This window comes from Phocoena phocoena, chromosome 12 (genome assembly GCF_963924675.1).
Source record: "Phocoena phocoena chromosome 12, mPhoPho1.1, whole genome shotgun sequence".
Taxonomy (NCBI): Eukaryota; Metazoa; Chordata; class Mammalia; order Artiodactyla; family Phocoenidae; genus Phocoena; species Phocoena phocoena.
In genome coordinates, this window is record NC_089230.1 from 60,161,075 (window position 1) to 60,184,462 (window position 23,388).

Consider the following 23,388-nt stretch of genomic DNA (forward strand, 5'->3'; position numbering starts at 1 on the left):
TGCTACAATAATCAAGACAATATGGTACTGGCACAAAACAGAAATATAGATCAATGGAACAGGATAGAAAGCCCAGAGATAAACCCACGCAAATATGGTCACCTTATCTTTGAGAAAGGAGGCAAGAATATACAGTGGAGAAAAGACAGCCTCTTCAATAAGTGGTGCTGGGAAAACTGGACAAGTACATGTAAAAGTATGAAATTAGAACACTCCATAACACCATATACAAAAATAAACTCAAAATGGATTAAAGACCTAAATGTAAGGCCAGACACTATCAAACTCTTAGAGGAAACCCTAGGCAGAACACTCTATGACATCAATCACAGCAAGATCCTTTTTGACCCACCTCCTAGAGAAATGGGAATAAAAACAAAAATAAATAAATGGGACCTAATGAAACTTAAAAGCTTTTGCACAGCAAAGGAAACCATAAACAAGACCAAAAGACAACCCTCAGAAGGGGAGAAAATATTTGCCAATGAAGCAACTGACAAAAGATTAATCTCCAAAATTTACAAGCAGCTCATGCAGCCCAATAACAAAAAAACAAACGACCCAATCCAAAAATGGGCAGAAGACCTAAATAGACATTCCTCCAAAGAAGATATACAGAATGCCAACAAACACATGAAAGAATGCTCAACATCATTAATCATTAGAGAAATGCAAATCAAAACTACAATGAGATATCATCTCATACCAGTCAGAATGGCCATCATCAAAAAGTCTACAAACAATAAATGCTGGAGAGGGTGTGGAGAAAAGGGAACCCTCTTACACTGTTGGTGGGAATGTAAATTGATACAGCCACTATGGAGAACAGTATGGAGGTTCCTTAAAAAACTACAGATAGAACTGCCATACGACCCAGCAATCCCACTACTGGGCATACACCCTGAGAAAACCATAATTCAAAAAGAGTCATGTACCAAAATGTTCATTGCAGCTCTATTTACAATAGCCAGGACATGGAAGCAACCTAAGTGTCCATCAACAGAGGAATGGATAAAGAAGATGTGGCACATATATACAATGGAATAATACTCAGCCATCAAAAGAAATGAAATTGAGTTATTTGTAGTGAGGTGGATGGACCTAGAGTCTGTCTTACAGAGTGAAGTAAGTCAGAAAGAGAAAAACAAATACCGTATGCTAACACATATATATGGAATCTGAGGAAGAAAAAAAAAGGTCATGAAGAACCTAGGGGTAAGACGGGGATAGACACAGACCTACTAGAGCATGGACTTGAGGATATGGGGAGAGGGAAGGGTAAACTGTGACAAAGCGAGAGAAAGGCATGGACATATATACACTACCAAACGTAAAATAGATAGCTAGTGGGAAGCAGCTGCATAGCACAGGGAGATCAGCTCAGTGGTTTGTGACCACCTAGAGGGGTGGGATAGGGAGGGTGGGAGGGAGGGAGACGCAAGAGGGAAGAGATATGGGAACATATGTATATGTATAACTGATTCACTTTGTTATAAAGCAGAAACTAACACAGCATTGTAAAGCAATTATACTCCAATAAAGATGTTAAAAAAATAAAAATAAAAAAGCTAGTGTGGCTCTCTTTGAATTGTGGGAGTTGTTCCCCACAAGTTTTCCATATTTTCAGCTTTATCAGTAAATAAGTCATAGTTTATAGCCAGGAAAAATACTAGGTTTCTTACAAAGCCACTCTGTATTTAAACCTTTCTCAAAGTTTTTTTACTTAAAAATTTTCTTTTTCTTTGCATTATTAATTTCCTGCACACCCGAACGTTCTTTGCTGAAACTTTCAAAGTAGGGGCTTGATATTGCAGTAAAACAAATGTGTCGTCTCTACTTTCTCTGAACTCATAAAACTTAAGGTCTTCAGCCAAGTGTTTTAACCATCGCACAAGATAAAATACAAGGGTAGATGATGCGTTTTGGGTTGGAAGTTCCTTGCTCCGTTATAAGTTAATACCTGTGTGACTCTTAAGAGTGATACGAATCATTTCAAATGTTGATGGTGATGGCAGTTCGTCTTACTGGTATACTAATGTTGCTTAGAATGTGAGCTTTTCTTACATTGCTGTCATTCTCAAATTTCTCACTCACTGAAAGAATGAGAAGCCAGCATTATTTAAAATATTGCTAAGTGAGCATTGTGTTTCTTTATGATTGATTATTGTATTTCCTTTTACAACAGAAGATTAATGTTGCTGCTTGTTGTTCTTAGAAGTGATTATTAGTTTGGTTCTTTTTTTTTTTAAAACATCTGTATATCCTTCTATAAGCATATTTTTGTTTTCCTTCAGAGCTTGAATTTTAAACTTTTTGTTTTATGGAAGTGACTTTGAATTTTATCATCTTTTTTGCTTTTCTAAGATGGAATAAAATATAAAATATAATAAAATATAGTTTATGCAGCACATGTACCATTGCTGTTTGGACAAGTACTTAATGTTCTCCTTTTAAATTCATATTTTTCAGTAAAGGAGACCTCAATTGCAGTAATATACTCTAAAGGAAAGTATATATCCGCTCTTAATTACTTTATTAAACAAAAGGTGCTCATTTGATAAGTTTTACTATCATTAAATGTAGCAATTGACAGACTCCCATCATCAAAGCAACCATAATATATTTCATGTAGTAAAGAAGTCTGTTTCTCTTCTTTTTTTTTTTTTTGTGGTATGCTGGCCTCTCACTGTTGTGGCCTCTCCCGTTGCGGAGCACAGCCTCCGGACGTGTAGGCTCAGCGGCCATGGCTCACGGGCCAAGCCGCTCTGCGGCATGTGGGATCTTCCTGGACCGGGGCACGAACCCATGTCCCCTACATCGGCAGGCGGACTCTCAACCACTGCGCCACCAGGGAAGCCCTGTTTCTCTTCTTCTGAATCAAAATTTAAATTCATTTTTTGCTCATGTTAAATAACTGAAACTTATAAAAACTGAAGTTCCAGGAGGTTAAGTGATAGCTTCAAGATGTTACAGCTAATCATTTTTCCTGCTTTAACAATTAAATTTAGTTATACCTCTTCTTGTTGCAAACTGGGTTGAGACAGCCTGTAAATTTAATGTAAAATATGAAGAAATAAGGGTATCAATAAAATGGAGAGTAGTATGATGAAACCCAGGGAAAAGTGAATATAAACTATAAATTTGCCTCTGAGTTTCCTAGCAACCAAAGCAAAAAGAGAGATCTGGTTAATTGCAACATTCAATCTATATATTCACATAATGTATAACCACACATTGTGTGTATGTATTAAATGCCAGTTGCTCAGGAAATGTATGTTTTTCTTGGCCCAGAACTCAGAGAGTTGTCTCTTTAGTGAAATACTTGGCGTAAGTCTTTTGACTCTTAATACATGTTTCTTCCTATTGCCAACTTTAACTTGGTCCTACGTGTTATAAATATACTTTTGTTCAGTGGAATGACAAAATTTTCTGGTTAGAAGATAACCATAATTTCTTACTGCTCTTCTGTGTTAGGAACTCTTGTGAAATCATGGGCACAGATCTTTGCCACCTCTAAAGCCCAAAAATTACTATTCCGGATCATAGACTGTTTACTGCTGCCACATACAGTATTACAGCAAGAGAAGGAGCTGCCTGCACCTATGTTGACTGCAATTCAGAAGAGTCTTCCTTTGTATCTCCAGGTATAGTAAGTGTGCCTACTTAAAAGTTAAAAAAAAAAAACTGACACCTGCCTTAAAACAGTTTACTAATTGCAGATATCAAAACCATACATTGTAATCCTAATGTACATGTGTGATGTTGCACTTCCATTGAACAGGTTTAAAATTCCTTTTGGTTTGGGCTCTGAATACAAAGATGGAAGAGGCAAAAGCTCCACCCTCGAGAAACTTAAAGTTGATAGAAGAGACCAACCAGCAGAGACACTCCCAGCAGTGTGCTCAGTATTTTCCTTAGAGGCCTCAGCTATCCATCAGCCAGACTGGGATGAGGAGATGCAAGAGAAGATAGCTGTAGTAAAGGATATTAGGTGTTAAAGAGCAGAGTGGGTAGGAGTTGAAGGACTGTACCTGTCAGAGGGAGCACCATGTAGAGGGCATAAGCTATAAGAAAACATGACACATGGGGAAAAAGCAAATAATTCTGGTGTGGCTGGAGGCTCATACAGGAGGGGCCACATAGTGAAGGGTTTTGTGTGGCATAGTAAGAAGTTTGGACTTGTTCTTGTAATACATGGAGACTGTTGATGGATTTGGGGCAAAAAAGTGGGAGTGACATACCATATTTACATTTTTAGAAAGGTGATTCTGGTCAACGTTTAGGTTGTTGTGGAGGTTAGATTGGAGACTTGGAAGGTAGTGAGTAGTTCATTATCTGAAGGTTTTGAACTAAGGCAGTGGGTATACAGGTGCACAGCAGATTTTAGAAACATTTAGGATCTCCAGTCACAAAGTTGCTGAGTGTGTGTTGTAGAGTAACAGAAATAGAACACTTCCTAGATTCCATGGTGGCTGCTTATGTCAATCGCAGTGTGGAGTGCTTGCTCCATGCGGCCCTCTGAAACCAAAACAGTCCACTTAATAAGAATTCTTATAAACTTCCTAAGTTGAAAATTTTGGTAAGTTATCCATTTGGCAGAACTGACTTGGAGCTATATCTTTGATTTCTTAAAGGTATAAGCTCTTCTCTTTAGAATTTTTTAAAAGTATCCATTTATTACTTTATCTTCTTCTGATATAACATGCTTTTCCTCAAACAGAGCTTTCCCTCTTCTTCATCTGTCTTCTGTAGGGGTGGGGGAGTCCATTGGTTTTTTGTTTTTTTTTTTCAGTTGTTATTCAAGTGCTTACGTTTTTAACAGCTCTGTGCTATTTTTCATTAGAAATAAACTTTCAAAATCTCCTATTGGGTAAATACCATTTATAGTTAAAATGGAGACATGACAGTCATTTCTGATTATTTCTCTGGAAAAACCACATTGTGAATCACAAAGTACCAAATTATAAATGAACTTTTACAGCATAATTTGTTGCTCTGTTGGTGATTATTTAGTAAAATGCAATATTTAGTAATATTAGCAGGAAAGAATTTTATTTCTCAGGGTGTTGGTTTGTTTGTAAGTATCAAATACTGCAGTCCATATGGAAGTATCTCATTAACTTCTATATAAATAGAAGGGATTAAATCAGCAGACATATAACAAGACATTGTGAGTTCCGTATGACCTTGATCAAACTCTTAACTTCTCTAAACCTCAATTTCTCCAGCTGTAAAATCAGAGATAAAATAACACTAAGTCAGTGGGGCTGTTTTTTGAAAAATTTAAATGGAATAATGAATATAAAGCATGTGGCACAGTGCCTGACATATAAAAACCTCAAAATAAATTGTCATTATTCTGAGTCTTAATCTTCTGCATTTCTCTCCTTTTGTTATTTTTTTTAAATTTATCACGTTTCTTAACATTGAAAATTTTTAGCATAAATTTTATAGTCTTAGTCAGACAAAATGACCAGTACCATAAGTTTAAAAATAGACTAAAATGTATTTTATAATTTTGTAATACATATATATGTAGCTGATGAATGTGGTGGTGAAATTTTCTAAAGATGAGAGGCAGAAGGAAGCTTCATCTGTCTTCCTACTCTTCTCCCCTGCCTCCTCTGGGTGTGCCCCCAATACATGTATGCTTGGTTAGGTACCACTGCATAGGTGTTACCCAAGGTCAGCTGCTCCCTGAGCTTCATACAAACATTACCTGTTGATGATGGAAGTTGTTCTTGTTGATTGTGGTAAGTTACAAATTCTGATATAAATGCTTGGAACAAAATTAGTAACTTCCTAAATCTTTTTTTTTAACTTTACCTTTCAGTATTTCTCTCTTTTTTTTCTCCTGTAGGGCATGTGTATCGTGTGTTGTCAGTCTCAAAATCCAAATGCCTATTTGACTCAGTTACTAGGGAATGTTATTGAGCAGTATATCGGGCGGTTTCTTCCAGCTTCACCACATGTTTTAGGTCTTGGACAACATCCTGTTTTGTTGGCATTGAGAAACTCAGCCACTGTTCCACCGATGTCATCTCTAAAGAAATGCATTGTACAAGTCATAAGGTACATCTAAATATTAAAAATAGGTGGTATTTACAATTTTTTATTCTCTATAAAAAAATAACAAAGCATCTCAAAAGTATTGGCAATCCTTAGGATACTGAGTTTAGAAACTTTTTTGAGAAGCATTATCTAAGAATTTACCAGAATGACTTGTCAGCCTAAGACAGTGCTCTTTATATTGCTTGTCTTCACTATGTAGCTATTATTTTTCTTATATATGTCCCAAAGGTATATATATATTTTCATTAGATAAACACTAATTGTATTTTGTACTGTACAAAATGAAGTAATTGTATTTAATAAAAGATGGTTAAGTGAAAAGATAAATGCTAATATGAAAAAGGAAGCAATATGAAGTCCTATTTTTGTTAGTCTACTCTGTCTTAATAACTCAGTTTATTATTAGGCAGATGAATCAATGAAACTTCTTAGGTTTTCTACTAAACTCCAATTATCTATAACAGTAGAAGTTATCTTTTTTTTTGTCTTCATGAGGTATTTAGCTTCACACGAAATTAGTTTTTAAACTTTAAGGTGCTGTGGTGATATAGATTATTCTTGTCTGGTTTTCTTTCCTGTGTTTTTAATGATCTGGTAGCTTTAATGTCCTGATGTTATCCATCACCTCACATGACAGAATCCCATGTCTAAGATCTGTTCTGCCTTCCGACCTTTTCTGTGTGTTGCTAGTGTTCTGTTACTCGGGTTTGAAAGCTTTACATTCTTTGTTCCCTCCCCTTTTCCAGCATTTGGCAAATGATTGTTTCCTTCCCTTTTCACGTCTTTTCTCTTATCACATTATACCTGGACTATTGCCGGTGTCCTAACTACTTTCACTTATCTCTTGTCTTTTCTTCCAGTCCCACCTAAACAATTCCCCCAGATTACTTTTCCTAAAATATTGTTCCAGTATGACAGTTCCCTGCCTTCAAACCTTTATTCACTCCTTTTTGACTTGTGGAATAAACTCCATACTCCTTAGCTCTCCGTGATCTGTCACTTAACTTTTCCAAATGTAATACATATGGCATCATATATTGTTACAAGCCCTAATGAGATGGGTTTAATTATCACCCCCCAAAATGCTTTACATCTCCCTACCTCACAGCTTTGTTCATACCATTTTCTCCATTAAAATGCCATCCCTCTGGGCTAAATACGACCTAGACTTTATGAGACCTACACCTAATATCTCAGTGTACCATGATGCTTCTTTCCTTCTTCTGGAGTCACGTGCTCTTGATTCAATTCACAGAATCATGATATTTTTGCCTAACTTGTGTCTGAATTTCCAACAAGATTACAGTACGCTACCACTGTGTTTGAGACATTGCATAGGTAATTTTAGTACAAACCAAACGACAAGTGCTGAAGTGAAATCGAATCCTTAAGGTCTTAAAGTCGTTAAAGCCCAGTGTTTAGGATCTTGGCTGCTTTCCTTGACTTTCCTATTTACTTTGTATACAGTAAAAAATGTTTTTTTTATGATTTCTAGTTGAATACCTAAACACATAACAATTCCTTTTTCTGTCTTTTTAAACACTCAGGAAAGAAATAGAGATTGCCTCCTATGACTTCCTCTATTCCAAGCTTTTCTACTCCTGGAGTTCCCCATCTTAGGGCCTCTTCTACTGAATTCCTAAGAATTCTGGGATTATCTTTCAGAGCACCTGTCACACTGTATTATAATTGTCCTTTTTTTTTTTTAATCTAACTTTTCCACTGAACAGTGAACCCCATGCTTTCAGAAACCATATTTTACACTCTTGTTCTTAGACTTGTACCTGGCACACCATGTACTAAATAAATGTTTTTTCTAGGCATTGGGAATTCATTATTAAACAAAACAGATAAAAAGCGCTTGCCGCTCAAAGAGTGAATGAATTTTGTAATATGTAATGTTTGTTGGAAGTCATTGTATAGAGTAGAAATGATGAAGGCATAGTTCTGCCCTTAAGGAATTTATAATCTTTAGTGATTTCTATGCCCCATTTTGGCAAATTATTATTGCTTTGCAAGTATATTTAGATATCTAGCTTAGATTTAGCTATATCTGACACTTATTCATATTGTCTTGACTTTTTAGAAACTGAACAATTTTCACTTTCATTTATTCACTTAAAAAAAGTACACTGAACACCTGTTATGAGCTGAGACCTGTTCTAAGAGGTAGAGATACAAAAATGAATCAGATAAATTATCTTTATGACCTCTGTTGAGTCCGAATGCTAAAAATTGTCCTGCTTTAAGAGAAGATATTATATTCTAAATTACCTCTCTGATTCTTTTACTTCATAAGGGAAGGAAGGAGGTAGGCTGGAATGGGAAGATGATTTCTAGTATAGTCCTCTTATTTATTTGGAAAAATAAGACCCCCTTTCAAATCCCTAAATAAATAAATATGAGGAGAGAATCTTTACGCAAATTTGACGTTAGAGAAAATGTTGCATCATTGAGGAGCTGATAGAGATCAAGCTTATATTACAAAGTTAGATTTTTATTAGATTTTGATTAAGTATATTTTAAGACCAGGTTGCTTTATATTTTGTTTGTATCTGTATTCTGCTTTGGCCGTTATAGCACGCCAAAAGGATATGCAGTCATTGCGTCAAAAATCTTAGGTTTGAAGAAAACATGGTAAAATATACATTTTAAAAATTGTGTTTTACTAATTTGGGAGCTAAAATAGGCCAGTATCTTTAAAGTGTATGACATTTGATTCTGCTCTATTAAAACTTTAAAGAGAAGGAAAAATAAAATTATGCTTCTTTTCAGGAAATCCTACTTTGAGTTTAAAGGATCCTTGCTCCCTCCTCGCTTAGCATCCATTCTGGCCTTCATCCTCCAACTTGTTAAGGAAACTAACATTGACGTTTCCGAGGTTGAACTGCTCCTCCCAGGAGTATTAAAATGCTTGGTGTTGGTCAGTGAACCTCAAGGTTAGTTCGTTTACGAGTTTGTGTTTGTTATACTTTTATGTTCACAAATTAAGAGTGTATTCTTTCCTATCAGTTAAATCAACATTTACAAAAATATATGGTTATTTTATATCAGTTTGATTATATCATGGCTAAAGAACAAACTCCAGCCAATAGCTGAGGTTGGGCATGATAAAATGATTAAAAACTGACATGTTTCAGTCTAGTTGTTGTTTTTTTTCTCCCAGACAAATAGTTTTAAGTTTATTTAATTTTCGTTCAATCAGACTCCAGTATTAAATGCAACTTATTAAATATCAAGTGGTGAAGGGTCAGCATACTTTCTCCTATTCAGGTTTCTGCTAGAATATGTAAGCTGATCTCTGGGCAAAGAGATCAGATCACTGATCCTTTCGTTTTCAGTCTCATCAGCCTTACTGCCAGCGATTGCTTTAAAGTATTACGTATTTAGTCCTCCCTGTGAGTAGCATGCTTTAATAAGCTTATTGGGAATATGCAGAATAGTGACTATAGTTCTATCCTGAAGGGTTTTTTTTGTTTGTTTGTTTGTTTGTTTTGTTGTTTTTGCTGTACGCGGACCTCTCACTGCTGTGGCCTCTCCCGTTGCGGAGCACGGGACGGGCTCCGGACACGCAGGCTCAGCGGCCATGGCTCACGGGCCTAGCCGCTCCGCGGCATGTGGGATCTTCCCGGACCGGGGCACGAACCCATGTCCCCTGCATCAGCAGGCGGAGTCCCAACCACTGCACCACCAAGGAAGCCCCTGAAGGGGTTTTTAGTATAAATAGGATGGGGTGCGTGTATGTTTGTGTATTTGTCATTATAATGTGATTGTTTGGGGCAGGCTTCTCACATGCTTCTACCTAAGTACTTCTAACTAGTGTGAGAAGTGAGTACAGTGTATATCCTAAAGAATATGAGGGCAGAAAAGTGGTAGCTGAAAGCTCAAACAGCTCTTTGAAATGTTGTTTTATCTCAAAAATTGATGCATATTTTGTTTTAATCCACGTTATTTTGATGTTGAAAATGTTCATCTCTGCTTCCAAGCTTGCTTTAGTGAAAAATGTTGTATTATGTTAATATAAAATACCCTTACTTGATAATAACACCTCTTCAGTGAAGAATATCCAGAGATAGACCCCAGACTCTTCTTTAGAAATTTTACCGTCTTTGAAAACGTTTGCATACTTCTAATTTCAGTGAACACCTGTTGTATTATACAGTACAAAATCTGAGACAGAGCAGACAGTATAGCATTTTAACAAGCCCCTTGTTTCATTGAGAGTATTATTTATCATGAAGGAGATCAGGGTTTGGGAGGGGAATTTTGCTGCTCATCTCTAGCTAGTGGTGCATCGCACGTTCCAAATAGAAGGCATACAGAATGCTCTGTCTCCACATGGCCGTCTTTGTAAGTGGAAGAAACAGTGTTAAACACAGGTTTGTGTGATTGGCTCAGAGAAAATTCTGACTCTCCTTGTAGTCTCAGTGTTTAGAAGGACAGTGTGTAAAATCGTAGAAAAGTAGTGTTACTAAATGACACAGCAGTTCCATTCCTAGATACATGTCCAAGAGTATTTTAAACATATGTCCACTCAAAATACCTGTACATCAGAGCTTCAGGAGTTCCACTTCCAGCATGACAACATGAGGAGCTCTGCAGCCCTGCTCCCCAGAAAAACTGGTGAAAATTATTTAAAAGAGAGCTTTTCAATTCTCTGGAAGTGGTACTGAGGGTACAAAACAAATGGAGAAACATTACTTAAGAAAATATACTGAAGTCTTGGTAGGAACGGCAAGTCCTTGATATTTGAACCAAGACTACTCCCTTCTCTGCTCCTAGATCAGTAAGATGGAAACTTTGCTTTAGACTGGTAAATTAAATAACTAGAGTTCCGTCTCCCCACAGCTCCCAGTAGGAGGGCTGTCTTCCTGTGAGAGGCAGGATATCAGTGTTTCTCATTCTGCCTCCTAGCTATCTGATGGTAGGGCTGTATTCCAGGGGAGTGTGGGTGAGAAGTGGGGCCTTCATTCTTCCATTCAGCCCCCACTCGTGGGATGGGTACACTATACTGAGTATGGCACCACTGAGAATACTGGGGCACTGATTGTCCTTGCTCCAGTTTAGAAGTGGAGATTCCATGCCAAGCCGAGAGGACCTGCGGCTAATACCCCTCCTTCCAGAAGCATTCAGCACCTAAAGTGGGTATGTCACTCAGAAAGTAGTGGACACCATGGTCCCTGTCCCCAGCACCAGAGCTACACCTCTGAGTTTTGCCTGGGAGTGGGAGAAAACCATAGAATAGAGAACTCTGAATCTCTCCCAAAGGAACTGACTTGCAACAAAGTGTGAAAAAGTTCAAGCTTGAGGATGCTGTCAGAAACAGTGGAGTTTGTGGTTGAAAGGCAATAGGTGAGAGAATGATAGATTTATTGGAGGTAAAGGCAGATGGTTGCACAATTCTGTGACTATATTAAAAACCATTGAATTGTGCATGTTAAATGGGTGAACTGTATAGTATATAAATTATATGACAATAAAATGGTTATTTTTTTAAAACACTAAAAAAAGATAACCCAGTTTTTTAAGAAATGCTCAGTTCAATTAAAGAAATAAAGATGACAGATATTTTTTTAGAAACCCTGTACACTAATGCTCATTGCAGTGTTATCCATAATAGTCCCAAAATGGAAACAACCCAAATGTCCATCAACTAATGAATTGATAAGCAAGAAGAAGTAAATCCATACAGTGGAATATTATTCAACCATGAAAAGGATTGAAGTACTAACACATTCTATAACATGGATAAACCTTAAAACATTATGCTGGATGAACTTCCTTCAAGATGGTGGAAGAGTAAGACGTGGAGATCACCTTCCTCCCAACAAATACATCAGAAATACATCTACATGTGGAACAACTCCTACAGAACACCTACTGAACACTGGCAGAAGACCTCAGACCTCCCAAAAGGCAAGAAACTCCCCATGTACCTGGGTAGGGCAAAAGAAAAAAGAATAGGCACGGGACCTGCACCAGTGGGGGGCAGCTGTGAAGGAGGAAAGGTTTCCACACACTAGGAAGCCCCTTCGTGGGCGGAAGGGGGAAGCTTCAGAGCCACAGAGGAGAGCGCAGCAACAGGAGTGTGGAGGGCAAAATGGAGAGATTCCCACACAGAGGACTGGTGCCAACCAGCACTCACCAGCCCGAGAGGCTTGTCTGCTCACCCGCCGGGGCGGGCAGGAGCTGGGAGCTGAGGCTCGGGCTTCGGAGGTCAGATCCCAGGGAGAGGACTGGGGTTGGCTGCGTGAACACAGCCTGAAGGGGCTAGTGTGCCACGGCAGCCGGGAGGGAGTCCGGGAAGGAGTCTGGAGGAGTCTTACCAAAGAGGCAAGAGACTGTTTCTTCCCTCTTTGTTTCCTGGTGCACGAGGAGAGGGGATTAAGAACGCCATTTAAGGGAGCTCCAGATACAGGCCTGAGATGCTAAGGCTGCTGCTGCAGCCACCAAGAAGCCTGTGTGCAAGCACAGGTCACTCTCCACACCTCCCCTCCCAGGAGGCTGTGTAGCCCGCCACTGCCAAGGTCCCGTGATCCAGGAACGACTTCCCTGGGAGAAAACACGGCACGCCTCAGGCTGTTGCAACGTCACGCCAGCCTCAGCCGCTGCAGGCTTGCCCCGCACTCCATGCCCCTCCCTCCCCCTGGCCTGAGTGAGCCAGAGCCCCCGAATCACCTGCTCCTTTAACCCCGTCCTGTCTAAGGGAAGAACAGATGCCCTCAGGCGACCTACATGCAGAGGCGGGGCCAAATCCAAAGCTGAGCCCCAGGAGCTGTGGGAACAAAGAAGAGAAAGGGAAACCTCTCCCAGCAGCCTCAGGAGCAGCAGATTAAATCTACACAGTCAACTTGATGTACCCTGCATCTGTGGAATACCTGAATAGACAACAGATCATCCCAAATTGAGGAGGTGGACTTTGGGAGCAACGATATATATATATTTTTTCCCTTCTTCTCTTTTTGTGAGTGTGTATGCGTATGCTTCTGTGTGTGATTTTTGTCTGTATACCTTTGCTTTTACCATTTATCCTAGGGTTCTGTCTGTCCGTTTTTTTTTCTTTTTTTTAGTATAGTGTTCAGTGCTTATTATCATTAGTGGATCTGTTTTTTTGGTTTGATTGTTCTTTCTTTTATTAATTACTTAAAAAAATTTTTTTAATAATTATTTTTTATTTTAATAGCTTTTTTTTTTATCTTTTTCTTTCTTTCCTTCTTTTTTTCTCCCTTTTATTCTGAGCCGTGTGGATGATAAGCTTTTGGTGCTCCAGCCAGGTGTCAGGGCTGTGCTTCTTAGGTAGGAGAGCCAAGTTCAGGACATTGGTACACCAGAGACCTCCCAGCTCCACATAACATCAAACAGTGAAAATCTCCCAAATATCTCCATCTCGACGCCAACACCCAGCTCCACTCAACGACCAGCAAGCTACAGTGCTGGATACCCTATGCCAAACAACTAGCAAGACAGGAACACAACCCCACCTATTAGCACAGAGGCTGCCTAAAATCATAATAAGGTCACAGGCACCTGAAAACACACCCCAGATGTGGACCTACCCACCAGAAAGACAAGATCCAGCCTCATCCACCAGAACAGAGGCACTAGTCCCCTCCACCAGGAAACCTGCAAAAACCACTGAACCAACCTTAGCCACTGGGGGCAGACACCAAAAACAATGGGAACTATGAACCTGCAACCTGCGAAAAGGAGACCCCAAACACAGTAAGTTAAGCAAAATGAGAAGACAAAGAAATACCCAGCAGATGAAGGAGCAAGGCAAAAACCCAAGAGACCTAACAAATGAAGAGGAAATAGGCAGTCTACCTGAAAAAGAAATCAGAATAATGATAGTCAAGATGATCCAAAATCTTAGAAATAGAATAGGGAAAATACAAGAAACGTTTAACAAAGACCTAGAAGAACTAAACAGCAAACAAACAATGATGAACAGCACAATAAATGAAATTAAAAATTCTCTAGAAGGGATCAATAGCAGAATAACTGAGGCAGAAGAATGGATAAGTGACCTGGAAGATAAAATAGTGGAAATAACTACTGCAGAGCAGAATAAAGAAAAAGGATGAAAAGAATTCAGAACAGTCTCAGAGACCTCTGGGACAATATTAAACACACCAACATTCGAATTATAGGGGTCCCAGAAGAAGAAGAGAAAAAGAAAGGGACTGAGAAAATATTTGAAGAGATTATAGTTGAAAACTTCCCTAATATGGGAAAGGAAATAGTCAAGTCCAGAGAGTCCCATACAGGATAAATCCAAGGAGAAACATGCCAAGACACATATTAATCAAACTATCAAAAATTAAATACAAAAAATGTATTAAAAGCAGCAAGGGAAAAACAACAAATAACATACAAGGGAATCCCCATAAGGTTAACAGCTGATCTTTTAGCAGAAACTCTGCAAGCCAGAAGGGAGTAGCAGGACATATTTACAGTGATGAAAGGGAAAAACCTACAACCAAGATTACTCTATCCAGCAAGGATCTCATTCATATTTGACAGAGATATTAAAACCTTTACAGACAAGCAAAAGCTAAGAGAATTCAGCACAACCAAACCAGCTTTACAACAAATGCTAAAGGAGCTTCTCTAGGCAGGAAACACAAGAGAAGGAAAAGACCTACAATAACAAACCCCAAACAATTAAGAATATGGTAATAGGAACATACATATCGATAATTACCTTAAATGTAAATGGATTAAATGCTCCAGCCAAAAGACATAGACTGGCTGAATGGATACAAAAACAACACCCATATATATGCTGTCTACAAGAGACCCATTTCAGACCTAGGGACACATACAGACTGAAAGTGAGAGGATGGAAAAAGATGTTCCATGCAAATGGAAATCAAAAGAAAGCTGGAGTAGCAATTCTCAGACAAAATAGACTTTAAAACAAAGACTATTACAAGAGACAAAAAGGACACTACATAATAATCAAGGGATCAATCCAAGAAAAAGATATAACAATTGTAAATATTTATACACCCAACATAGGAGCACCTCAATACATAAGGCAAATGCTAACAGCCATAAAAGGGGAATTCGACAGTAACACAGTCATAGTAGGGGACTTTAACACCCCACTTTCACCAATGGACAGATCATCCAAAATGAAAATAAATAAGGAAACACAAGGTTTAAATGATACATTAAATAAGATGGACTTAATTGATATTTATAGGACCTTCCATCCAAAAACAACAGAATACACTTTCTTCTCAAGTGCTCATGAAATGTTCTCCAGGATAGATCATATCTTGGGTCACAAATCAAGCCTTGGTAAATTTAAGAAAATTGAAATCGTATCAAGTATCTTTTCTGACCACAATGCTATGAGACTAGATATCAATTACAGGAAAAAATCTGTAAAAGATACAAACACATGGAGGCTAAACAACACACTACTTAATAACCAAGAGATCACTGAAGAAATCAGAGGAAATCAAAAAATATCTAGAAACAAATTACAATGAAAACACGATGACCCAAAACCTATGGAATTCAGCAAAAGCAGTTCTAAGAGGGAAGTTTATAGCAATACAATCCTACCTTAAGAAACAAGGAACATGTCAAATGAACAACCTAAGCTTACACCTAAAGCAATTAGAGAAAGAAGAACAAAAAAACCCCAAAGTTAGCAGAAGGAAATAAATCATAAAGATCAGAACAGAAATAAATGAAAAAGAAATGAAGGAAATGATGGTAAAGATCAATAAAACTAAAAGCTGGTTCTTTGAGAAGGTAAACAAAATTGATCATTAGCCAGACTCATCAAGAAAAAACCGAGAAGAATCAAATCAATAGAAATGAAAAAGGGGAAGTAACAACTGACACTGCAGAACACAAAGGATCATGAGAGATTACTACAAGCAACTATATGCCAATAAAATGGATAACCTGGAAGAAATGGACAAATTCTTAGAAGGTATAACCTTCCAAGACTGAACCAGGAAGAAATAGAAAATATGAACAGACCAATCACAAGCACTGAAATTGAAACTGTGACGAAAAATCTTCCAACAAACAAAAGCCCAGGACCAGATGGCTTCACCAGGCGAATTCTATCAAACATTTAGAGAAGAGCTAACAGCTTTCCTTCTCAAACTCTTCCAAAATATAGCAGAGGGGGGAACACTCCCAAACTCATTCTACGAGACCACCACCATCACCCTGATTCCAATACCAGACAAAGATGTCACAAAAAAAGAATACTACAGACTAATATCACTGATTAACATAGATGCAAAAATCCTCAGCAAAATACTAGCAAACAGAATCCAACGGCACATTAAAAGGATCATACACCACGATCAAGTGGGGTTTATCCCAGAATGCAAGGATTCTTCAGTATACGCAGATCAGTCAACGTGATACACCATATTAACAAACTGAAGGAGAAAAACCGTATGATCATCTCAATAGATGCAGAGAAAGCTTTTGACAAAATTCAACACCCATTTATGATCAAAACCCTCCAGAAAGTAGGCATAGCAGGAACTTACCTCAACAAAATAAGGCCATGGATGACAAACCCACAGCCAACATTGTACGCAATTGTGAAAAACTGAAGCCATTTCCACTAAGATCAGAAACAAGGCAAGGTGTTTCCCACTCTCACCACTATTATTCAACATAGTTTTGGAACTTTTAGCCACAAAAATCAGAGAAGAGAAAGAAATAAAAGGAATCCAAATCAGAAAAGAAGACGTAAAGCTGTCACTGTTGGCAGATGACATGATACTGTACATAGAGAATCTTAAATATGCTACCAGAAAACTACTAGCGCTAATCAATGAATTTGGTGAAGTAGCAGGATACAAAATTAATGCACAGAAATCTCTTGCATTCCTATACACTAATGATGAAAAAACTGAAAGTGAAATCAAGAAAACACTCCCGTTTACCATTGCAAGAAAAAGAATAAAATACCTAGGAATAAACCTACCTAAGGAGACAAAAGACCTGTATGCAGAAAATTATAAGACACTGATGAAAGAAATTAAAGGTGACACAAATAGATTCAGAGATATACCATGTTCTTGGATTGGAAAAATCAACATTGTGAAAATGACTATACTACCCAAACCAATCTACAGATTCAATGCAATCCCTATCAAACTACCCTTGGCATTTTTCACAGAACTAAAACAAAAAAATTCATAATTTGTATGGAAACACAAAAGACCCCGAATAGCCAAAGCAATCTTGAGAACGAAAAGTGGAGCTGGAGGAATCAGGCTCCCTGACTTCAGCCTATACTATAAAGCTACAGTAATCAAGACAGTCTGGTACTGGCACAAAAACAGAAATATAGATCAATGGAACAGGATGGGAAGCCCAGAGATCAACCCACATGCATATGGTCACCTTGTGTTTGATTAAGGAGGCAAGAATATACAATGGAGAAAAGACAGCCTCTTCAGTAAGTGGTGCTGGGAAAACTGGACAGCTACATGTAAAAGAATGAAAGTAGAACACTCCCTAACACCATACACAAAAATAAACTCAAAATGGATTAAAGACCTAAATGTAGGCCAGACACTATCAAACTCTTAGAGGAAACCATAGGCAGAACACTCTATGACCTAAATCACAGCAAGATCCTTTTTGACCCACCTCCTAGAGAAATCAAAATAAAAACAAATTGGACCTAATGAAACTTCAAAGTTTTTGCACAGCAAAGGAAACCATAAACAAGATGAAAAGACAACCCTCAGAATGGGAGAAAATATTTGCCAATGAAGCAACTGACAGAGGATTAATCTCCAAAATTTACAAGCAGCTCATGCAGCTCATTATCAAAAAAAAAGAAAAAAAAACCCAATCCAAAAATGGCCAGAAGACCTAAACAGACATTTCTCCAAAGAAGATATACAGATTGCCAACAGACACATGAAAGGATGCTCAGCATCACTAACCATTAGAGAAATACAAATCAAAAGTACAATTAGGTATCACCTCACACCGGTCAGAATGGCCATCATCAAAAATTCTACAAACAATAAATGCTGGAGAGGGTGTGGAGAAAAGGGAACCCTCATACACTGTTGGTGGGAAGGTAAATTGATAACAGCCACTATGGAGAACAGTATGAAGGTTTCTTTAAAAACTAGAAATAGAACTACCATACGACCCAGCAATCCCACTACTGGGCATATACCCTGAGCAAACCATAATTCAAAAAAGAGTCATGTACCACAGTGTTCACTGCAGCTCTATTTACAATAGCCAGGACATGGATGCAACGTAAGTGTCCATCATCAGATGAATGGATAAATATGTTGCACATATATACAATGAAATATTACTCAGCCATAAAAAGAAACAAAATTGAGTTATTTGTAGTGCGGTGGATGGACCTAGTCTGTCATACAGAGTGAAGTAAGTCAGAGAGCAACAAATATCGTATGCTAACACATATATATGGAATGTAAAAAAAAAAAATAGTCGTGAAGAACCTAGGGGCAAGACGGGTATAAAGATGCAGACCTACTAGAGGATGGGCTTGAGGACATGGGGAGGGGGAAGGGTAAGCTGGGACAAAGTGAGAGAGTGGTGTGTATATGGATATATATACACCACCAAATGTAAAATAGATAGCTAGTGGGAAGCAGTTACAGAACACAGGGAGATCAGCTCAGTGCTTTGTGACCAGCTAGAAGGGTGGGATAGGGAGGGTGGGAGGGAGGGAGATGCAAGAGGGAAGAGATATGGGAACATAAGTATATGTATAACTGATTCATTTTGTTATAAAGCAGAAACTAACAACATACCATTTGTAAAGCAATTTTATTCCAATAAAAATGTTTAAAAAAAGTGTATGAACTTCCAGTTATAGGATGAATAAGGTCTGAGAATCTAATGGATAGGTTAGAAACTATAGTTGATGATAACACTGCATTGTATAATCAAAAATAAATAAATAGATAAATAAAATTTTTAAGTGAAAAAAAACAAAACATTATGCTGAGTGAAAAGAAGGCAGTCACATAAGACCACATGTTGTATGATTCCATCTATATGAAATTCCCAGAATAGACAATCCGTAGAGACAGAAAGTAGATCAGTGTCTCCGGGTACTAGGGGAGGAAGAAAATGGGGAAAGATTGCTAATAGGTGTAAGGTTTTGGGGGGAGGTGATGAAAATGTTCTGAAATTAGATAGTGGTGATAACTTCAAAGTTCTTATGAATATACTAAAAATCAATGAGTTGTACACTTTAAAAAGTTGGGTTTTATGTGTGAATTATACCTCAATAAAGCTGTTATTTTTAAAAACAATGCTTACTGTTAATACTTTGTGAAGGCTATTTCTTCATGTTCTGGTACTTTTTCCACAGAAGAGCTTGTGGGCTTTGTTTTTGTTTTTTCCAAGAAAACATCTTTAAAAAGAAACAGTTATATTGGCTTTAGGATTACATCTAATATGAGAACTTATTTGCTCAATAAAGACAAGTATGCTATATCTTCCTTATCCACTATCGTCATGCTATGGAAAACATTATCTGCTACTTCATTTTAATTAATTTAACTTCATGTGCATCACATGTTTTGTACTCTTGCCATAGTGGATTACAGTTTCTTAAATTTTCCTTGTTCTTAGAGAAAGTAATTTTTTTCCCCAACTACTTATATTTAATGTTCTAAAAACAGCATAACAAAAATGTATTAGCACTTGGAACATGGTGAATTTTCTACATTCTTTGTTGATTTTTTTTGTTGTTGCCGTTTTTATGTACAAGTGCACAGTTGTAAAGGATTTGGTTAAATACTGAAAGAACATAAATGTTCTTTTTGTAACTTTGCTCTCTTTCAAAACAAAATTAGCATCACAAATAGTTGATTTTATATATATATATATATATATTGCTAATTTTAAGTGAAGGTAAACTTAGTTTCTAATTTTCTACTTATATGTTTGTTAGTGGGAGGAATATGCTTATGAATTAAAAAAATCAACCTGCTTGTCTCTAAATCAGCTGAATTATTAAAGGTTATCTTTAATCAGTATGTAACAGTGTTTGCAAGGTTAGGATACTGGAGTGTTTTTGAATATGGGCTCTTTTCTAACAGAAAGACTTATCTTCACATGTGTTTTTTCAGTTACAGGGTTGTAAAAAATAGACTTGTTAAGTGTATTATATTTTCTTAAAATGGAAGATAGGGAGACTTTAGAACAAAACAAAAGCTCGTAACTATTTCACTTTGAAAAATAACAAAAAAGCATGTAGATACTTTAAGAAAACAACATGTTTTTCTAAATCTAGAGTGCTCATAAAAATGAGGATCCAGATGGTCAAACCAGACAAAATGTGTAATGCTGTAAATTTTCCTCCTAGTTAAAAGGCTGGCCACCGAGAACCTGCAATACATGGTCAAAGCCTGCCAAGTGGGGTCAGGAGGAGAACCTGCCGCCCAGCTGACTTCTGTGTTTAGGTAACTGGAAAATATGCCAACTGGCAAGAAGACTATTGCCAGCCATTTGACAGCCAACATGTTTTTTAAATAACTAATTATCCAAAACATAATGTGTTACTACTTGTTTGTAGTTTCAATTGTATTTTTGGCAGTGGTTTTGCTATGTTGTTTTATTAAAAAATAAAAGTACCGAGGAGAAAGATAAGTGAGCTGACGTAAAATTACCTGAGAATTTAGTAAGGAAGATTCTTGCATGTGTTTAAGAGGAAAAAGTGGGAAACGTGAGTCATGATGACAGGTGTACAGGCTTTGGAGCTGCTAAACATGCTACTCAGGATCCACTGTGAAAGTGCCTGTCACTGGTTTTCCTACTCACTTTAGATGCTGTGGACCCAGAAAGCTCCACTGTATGTAATTGTGAAGCATAGACGTTGTAGATCTGTTGTTCCTTCACAAGAATAACTGCAACTTGAGAAACATTTTCTGTTTTGTTTTTATTTTCCTGCCTTGCACCCTATAGAGTCTTATGCTTTCTGTTAGGGCAGTACTTTTAAGTATTTCTTTCTCACAGTTTCTACCAGTTAGTTCGCATTTATTTCATGTATCTCTACCCTAGCACTACCGTGATAAATAGTTTGGGTCCATTTCCTTCATTCTGTGTTAGATTTTTGATTCCTCAGTTTTCTTTCTCATCACATAGTTGGCACTTGTCAGTTGTTTACAGTTTATTTAAATTGTGATAATTTGAAATAAATACTGGATTTATGAAAACTGTAAAACCCTAAGAGGAGGAAGGATTTTATATGAACAAAGATTGCATGTTTGTTAAGTACAATTTATTGAGCTAGGTGACTTTTATTTTCTTGGAGGGAGAGAGTGGAAATTTTAGGATTAAAATATATAATTCTTATTAATAAAAGGTCTTCTGTGGGTCTAAAGTCTCTTGATCGGTTAAAGAATATAAAAATTATTTCAAATAGCTTGCTTTCCTCATAGAAATATTGTTTGATTTATCTAGAGTTAGCAATAACTAAAAGATATACAAAATAACTAGGAAACTGGACTCTTTGCTGTTTTAGTCTCTTCTACATCCTGACCATCTAGATTTCATCATGCACACTATAGCAAAAAAGTCCCTGAGATTAGATTTTTTCCCCCTTATTCTTCCTCCTGGGATTCCAGCTCTTCCCTTTCCCTTTCTCCTAATGCCTCCACTCTGTTCATAGCTCATACTGAAGCCATTTCTGTTCTTTATTTTCAAGTGTTAAATAGTGTTCATATGGCATCTAAATCCTTATGGTAATCTTACATGAAATGATCTTTCTTGTGTTCAGGTTACAGCTTGTTGCCATACAGATACCAGCCCAAGGAATTGCCCCAGAAGTAATTCTAAGTAACTTGTTTTACTTTCAGGAAATTTATCGAGGATTATGGTATGAGATATGATTATCAGATTTACAGCATTTTAGAAACAGTAGCAGCATTGGACCAACAGGTTGTTATCCACTTGATTTCTACCCTTACTCAATCTTTGAAGAGTTCAGAGAGGAAATGGGGCCTTGGCAGAAATATTGCACAAAGGTATGTTTGATAATTTGATTATATCCTTTCGGACAATGATTATGAAATCTAGATTCATTTTCTAGAAATGGCCTATTTTCCACTTATAAAAATTTGGAGTGTGTTCCAGTGAATAAGATTAGTGACTCAACTAGATAATATGGGTTTTGGTCAGAAATAGATCAAGGCTTTTTTTTTTTTTTTAATAGATTACAACCCAGCTGAAGATAATGCTGGACTATTTAGAGTAATGAAACATAGGGGTGGGTATAAGTCTGTATTTCCTAAAGAGATTGTTTTAGAAGGGTCATTACTCATACTATATTTCATATGTCCAAAAGTAGTATGTTAAAGAGTCAAAGTACTTTAATTACACCATGTATGGTGTGTATAGACAAGTAGACATTCAAGCAGGCTCAGTCTGTAAAGACTTAAATGAAAAATAATGGAAAATGTAGTAAATATATATCTGTCTTCTTTTCTTTTTTCTTTATAGGGAAGCCTATAGCAAACTTTTATCTCACCTAGGACAAGTGGGACAAGATGAGATACAGAGACTACAAGATGATAATATTGAATCTATTTTGTGATTCATCCTCAATATTAATTATAACTATCTAAAGTCACTTTGCACCATTCTGACTCCTACTTTTAATTAATTGTATAATGTTCTGTTAAAAATACTTTCTAGGATTTTTTTCCTTTCATACCTGTAAGTATAAAGTATATAAATAAGGAAATAAAAGTTAATTAAATATGTTATAGGAGCTTTCGAACTTGGTAAAACTGCATTCTATTTTGAAGAGGTTTTAGTGAAACTAAAGAAACTTTTCCTAACTGGGAGTGTTATGTGTGTATGTCTAAGCAGGTTTGTACTGGTTGATCCATGGCCATTTTACTGTAATGTGACTTTCTGCCTTGTGAGTAATTTATTTCTGTTTTGTTTTTGTTTTCTTACAAGATATATTTTATTATGATACTATTTCAAATTACCTGGCTGCCCTATGCTGGGTTTTTTTTTTGGAGGGGTGGTCAGGAGATAGAACAGTATATTTGTTATCCTTTTTTATACTGTGCGTGAGGCAAGTTAATAAAATCCTTACAAAGCACCCTTAACTCTATGAGGAATGAGACTGAATCTGGCTAAATGATTATACAGATAATATGTATTTTTTTTTAAACTTGGGCCAACAGTGTTTATATCAATACTTGGGTTCCAGCAGTTGCCAGATGTTTTCCTCTACTCATCCTTTCGTTTGGAGTTGTCATTAAAAGACAGATCAGGAGGAGGATAAACAAAAGCCTTTAAGAA

General features: G+C 37.1%; 1 protein-coding gene across 1 annotated transcript in view; it reads left to right on the forward strand.

The window, feature by feature from the left end:
* The window catches only part of MMS22L (MMS22 like, DNA repair protein), a 143,687-nt gene extending 120,839 nt beyond the window's left edge, over nucleotides 1-22,848 (forward strand). The window contains exons 19-24 of the mRNA XM_065888982.1: nucleotides 3,475-3,644; nucleotides 5,861-6,072; nucleotides 8,848-9,011; nucleotides 20,438-20,534; nucleotides 21,930-22,097; nucleotides 22,573-22,848. Coding sequence (XP_065745054.1) covers nucleotides 3,475-3,644; nucleotides 5,861-6,072; nucleotides 8,848-9,011; nucleotides 20,438-20,534; nucleotides 21,930-22,097; nucleotides 22,573-22,666 — 905 coding nt within the window. The 3' untranslated portion in view covers nucleotides 22,667-22,848. The remainder of the gene's footprint in view (nucleotides 1-3,474; nucleotides 3,645-5,860; nucleotides 6,073-8,847; nucleotides 9,012-20,437; nucleotides 20,535-21,929; nucleotides 22,098-22,572) is intronic.
* The last annotated feature ends 540 nt before the right edge of the window (nucleotides 22,849-23,388 follow it).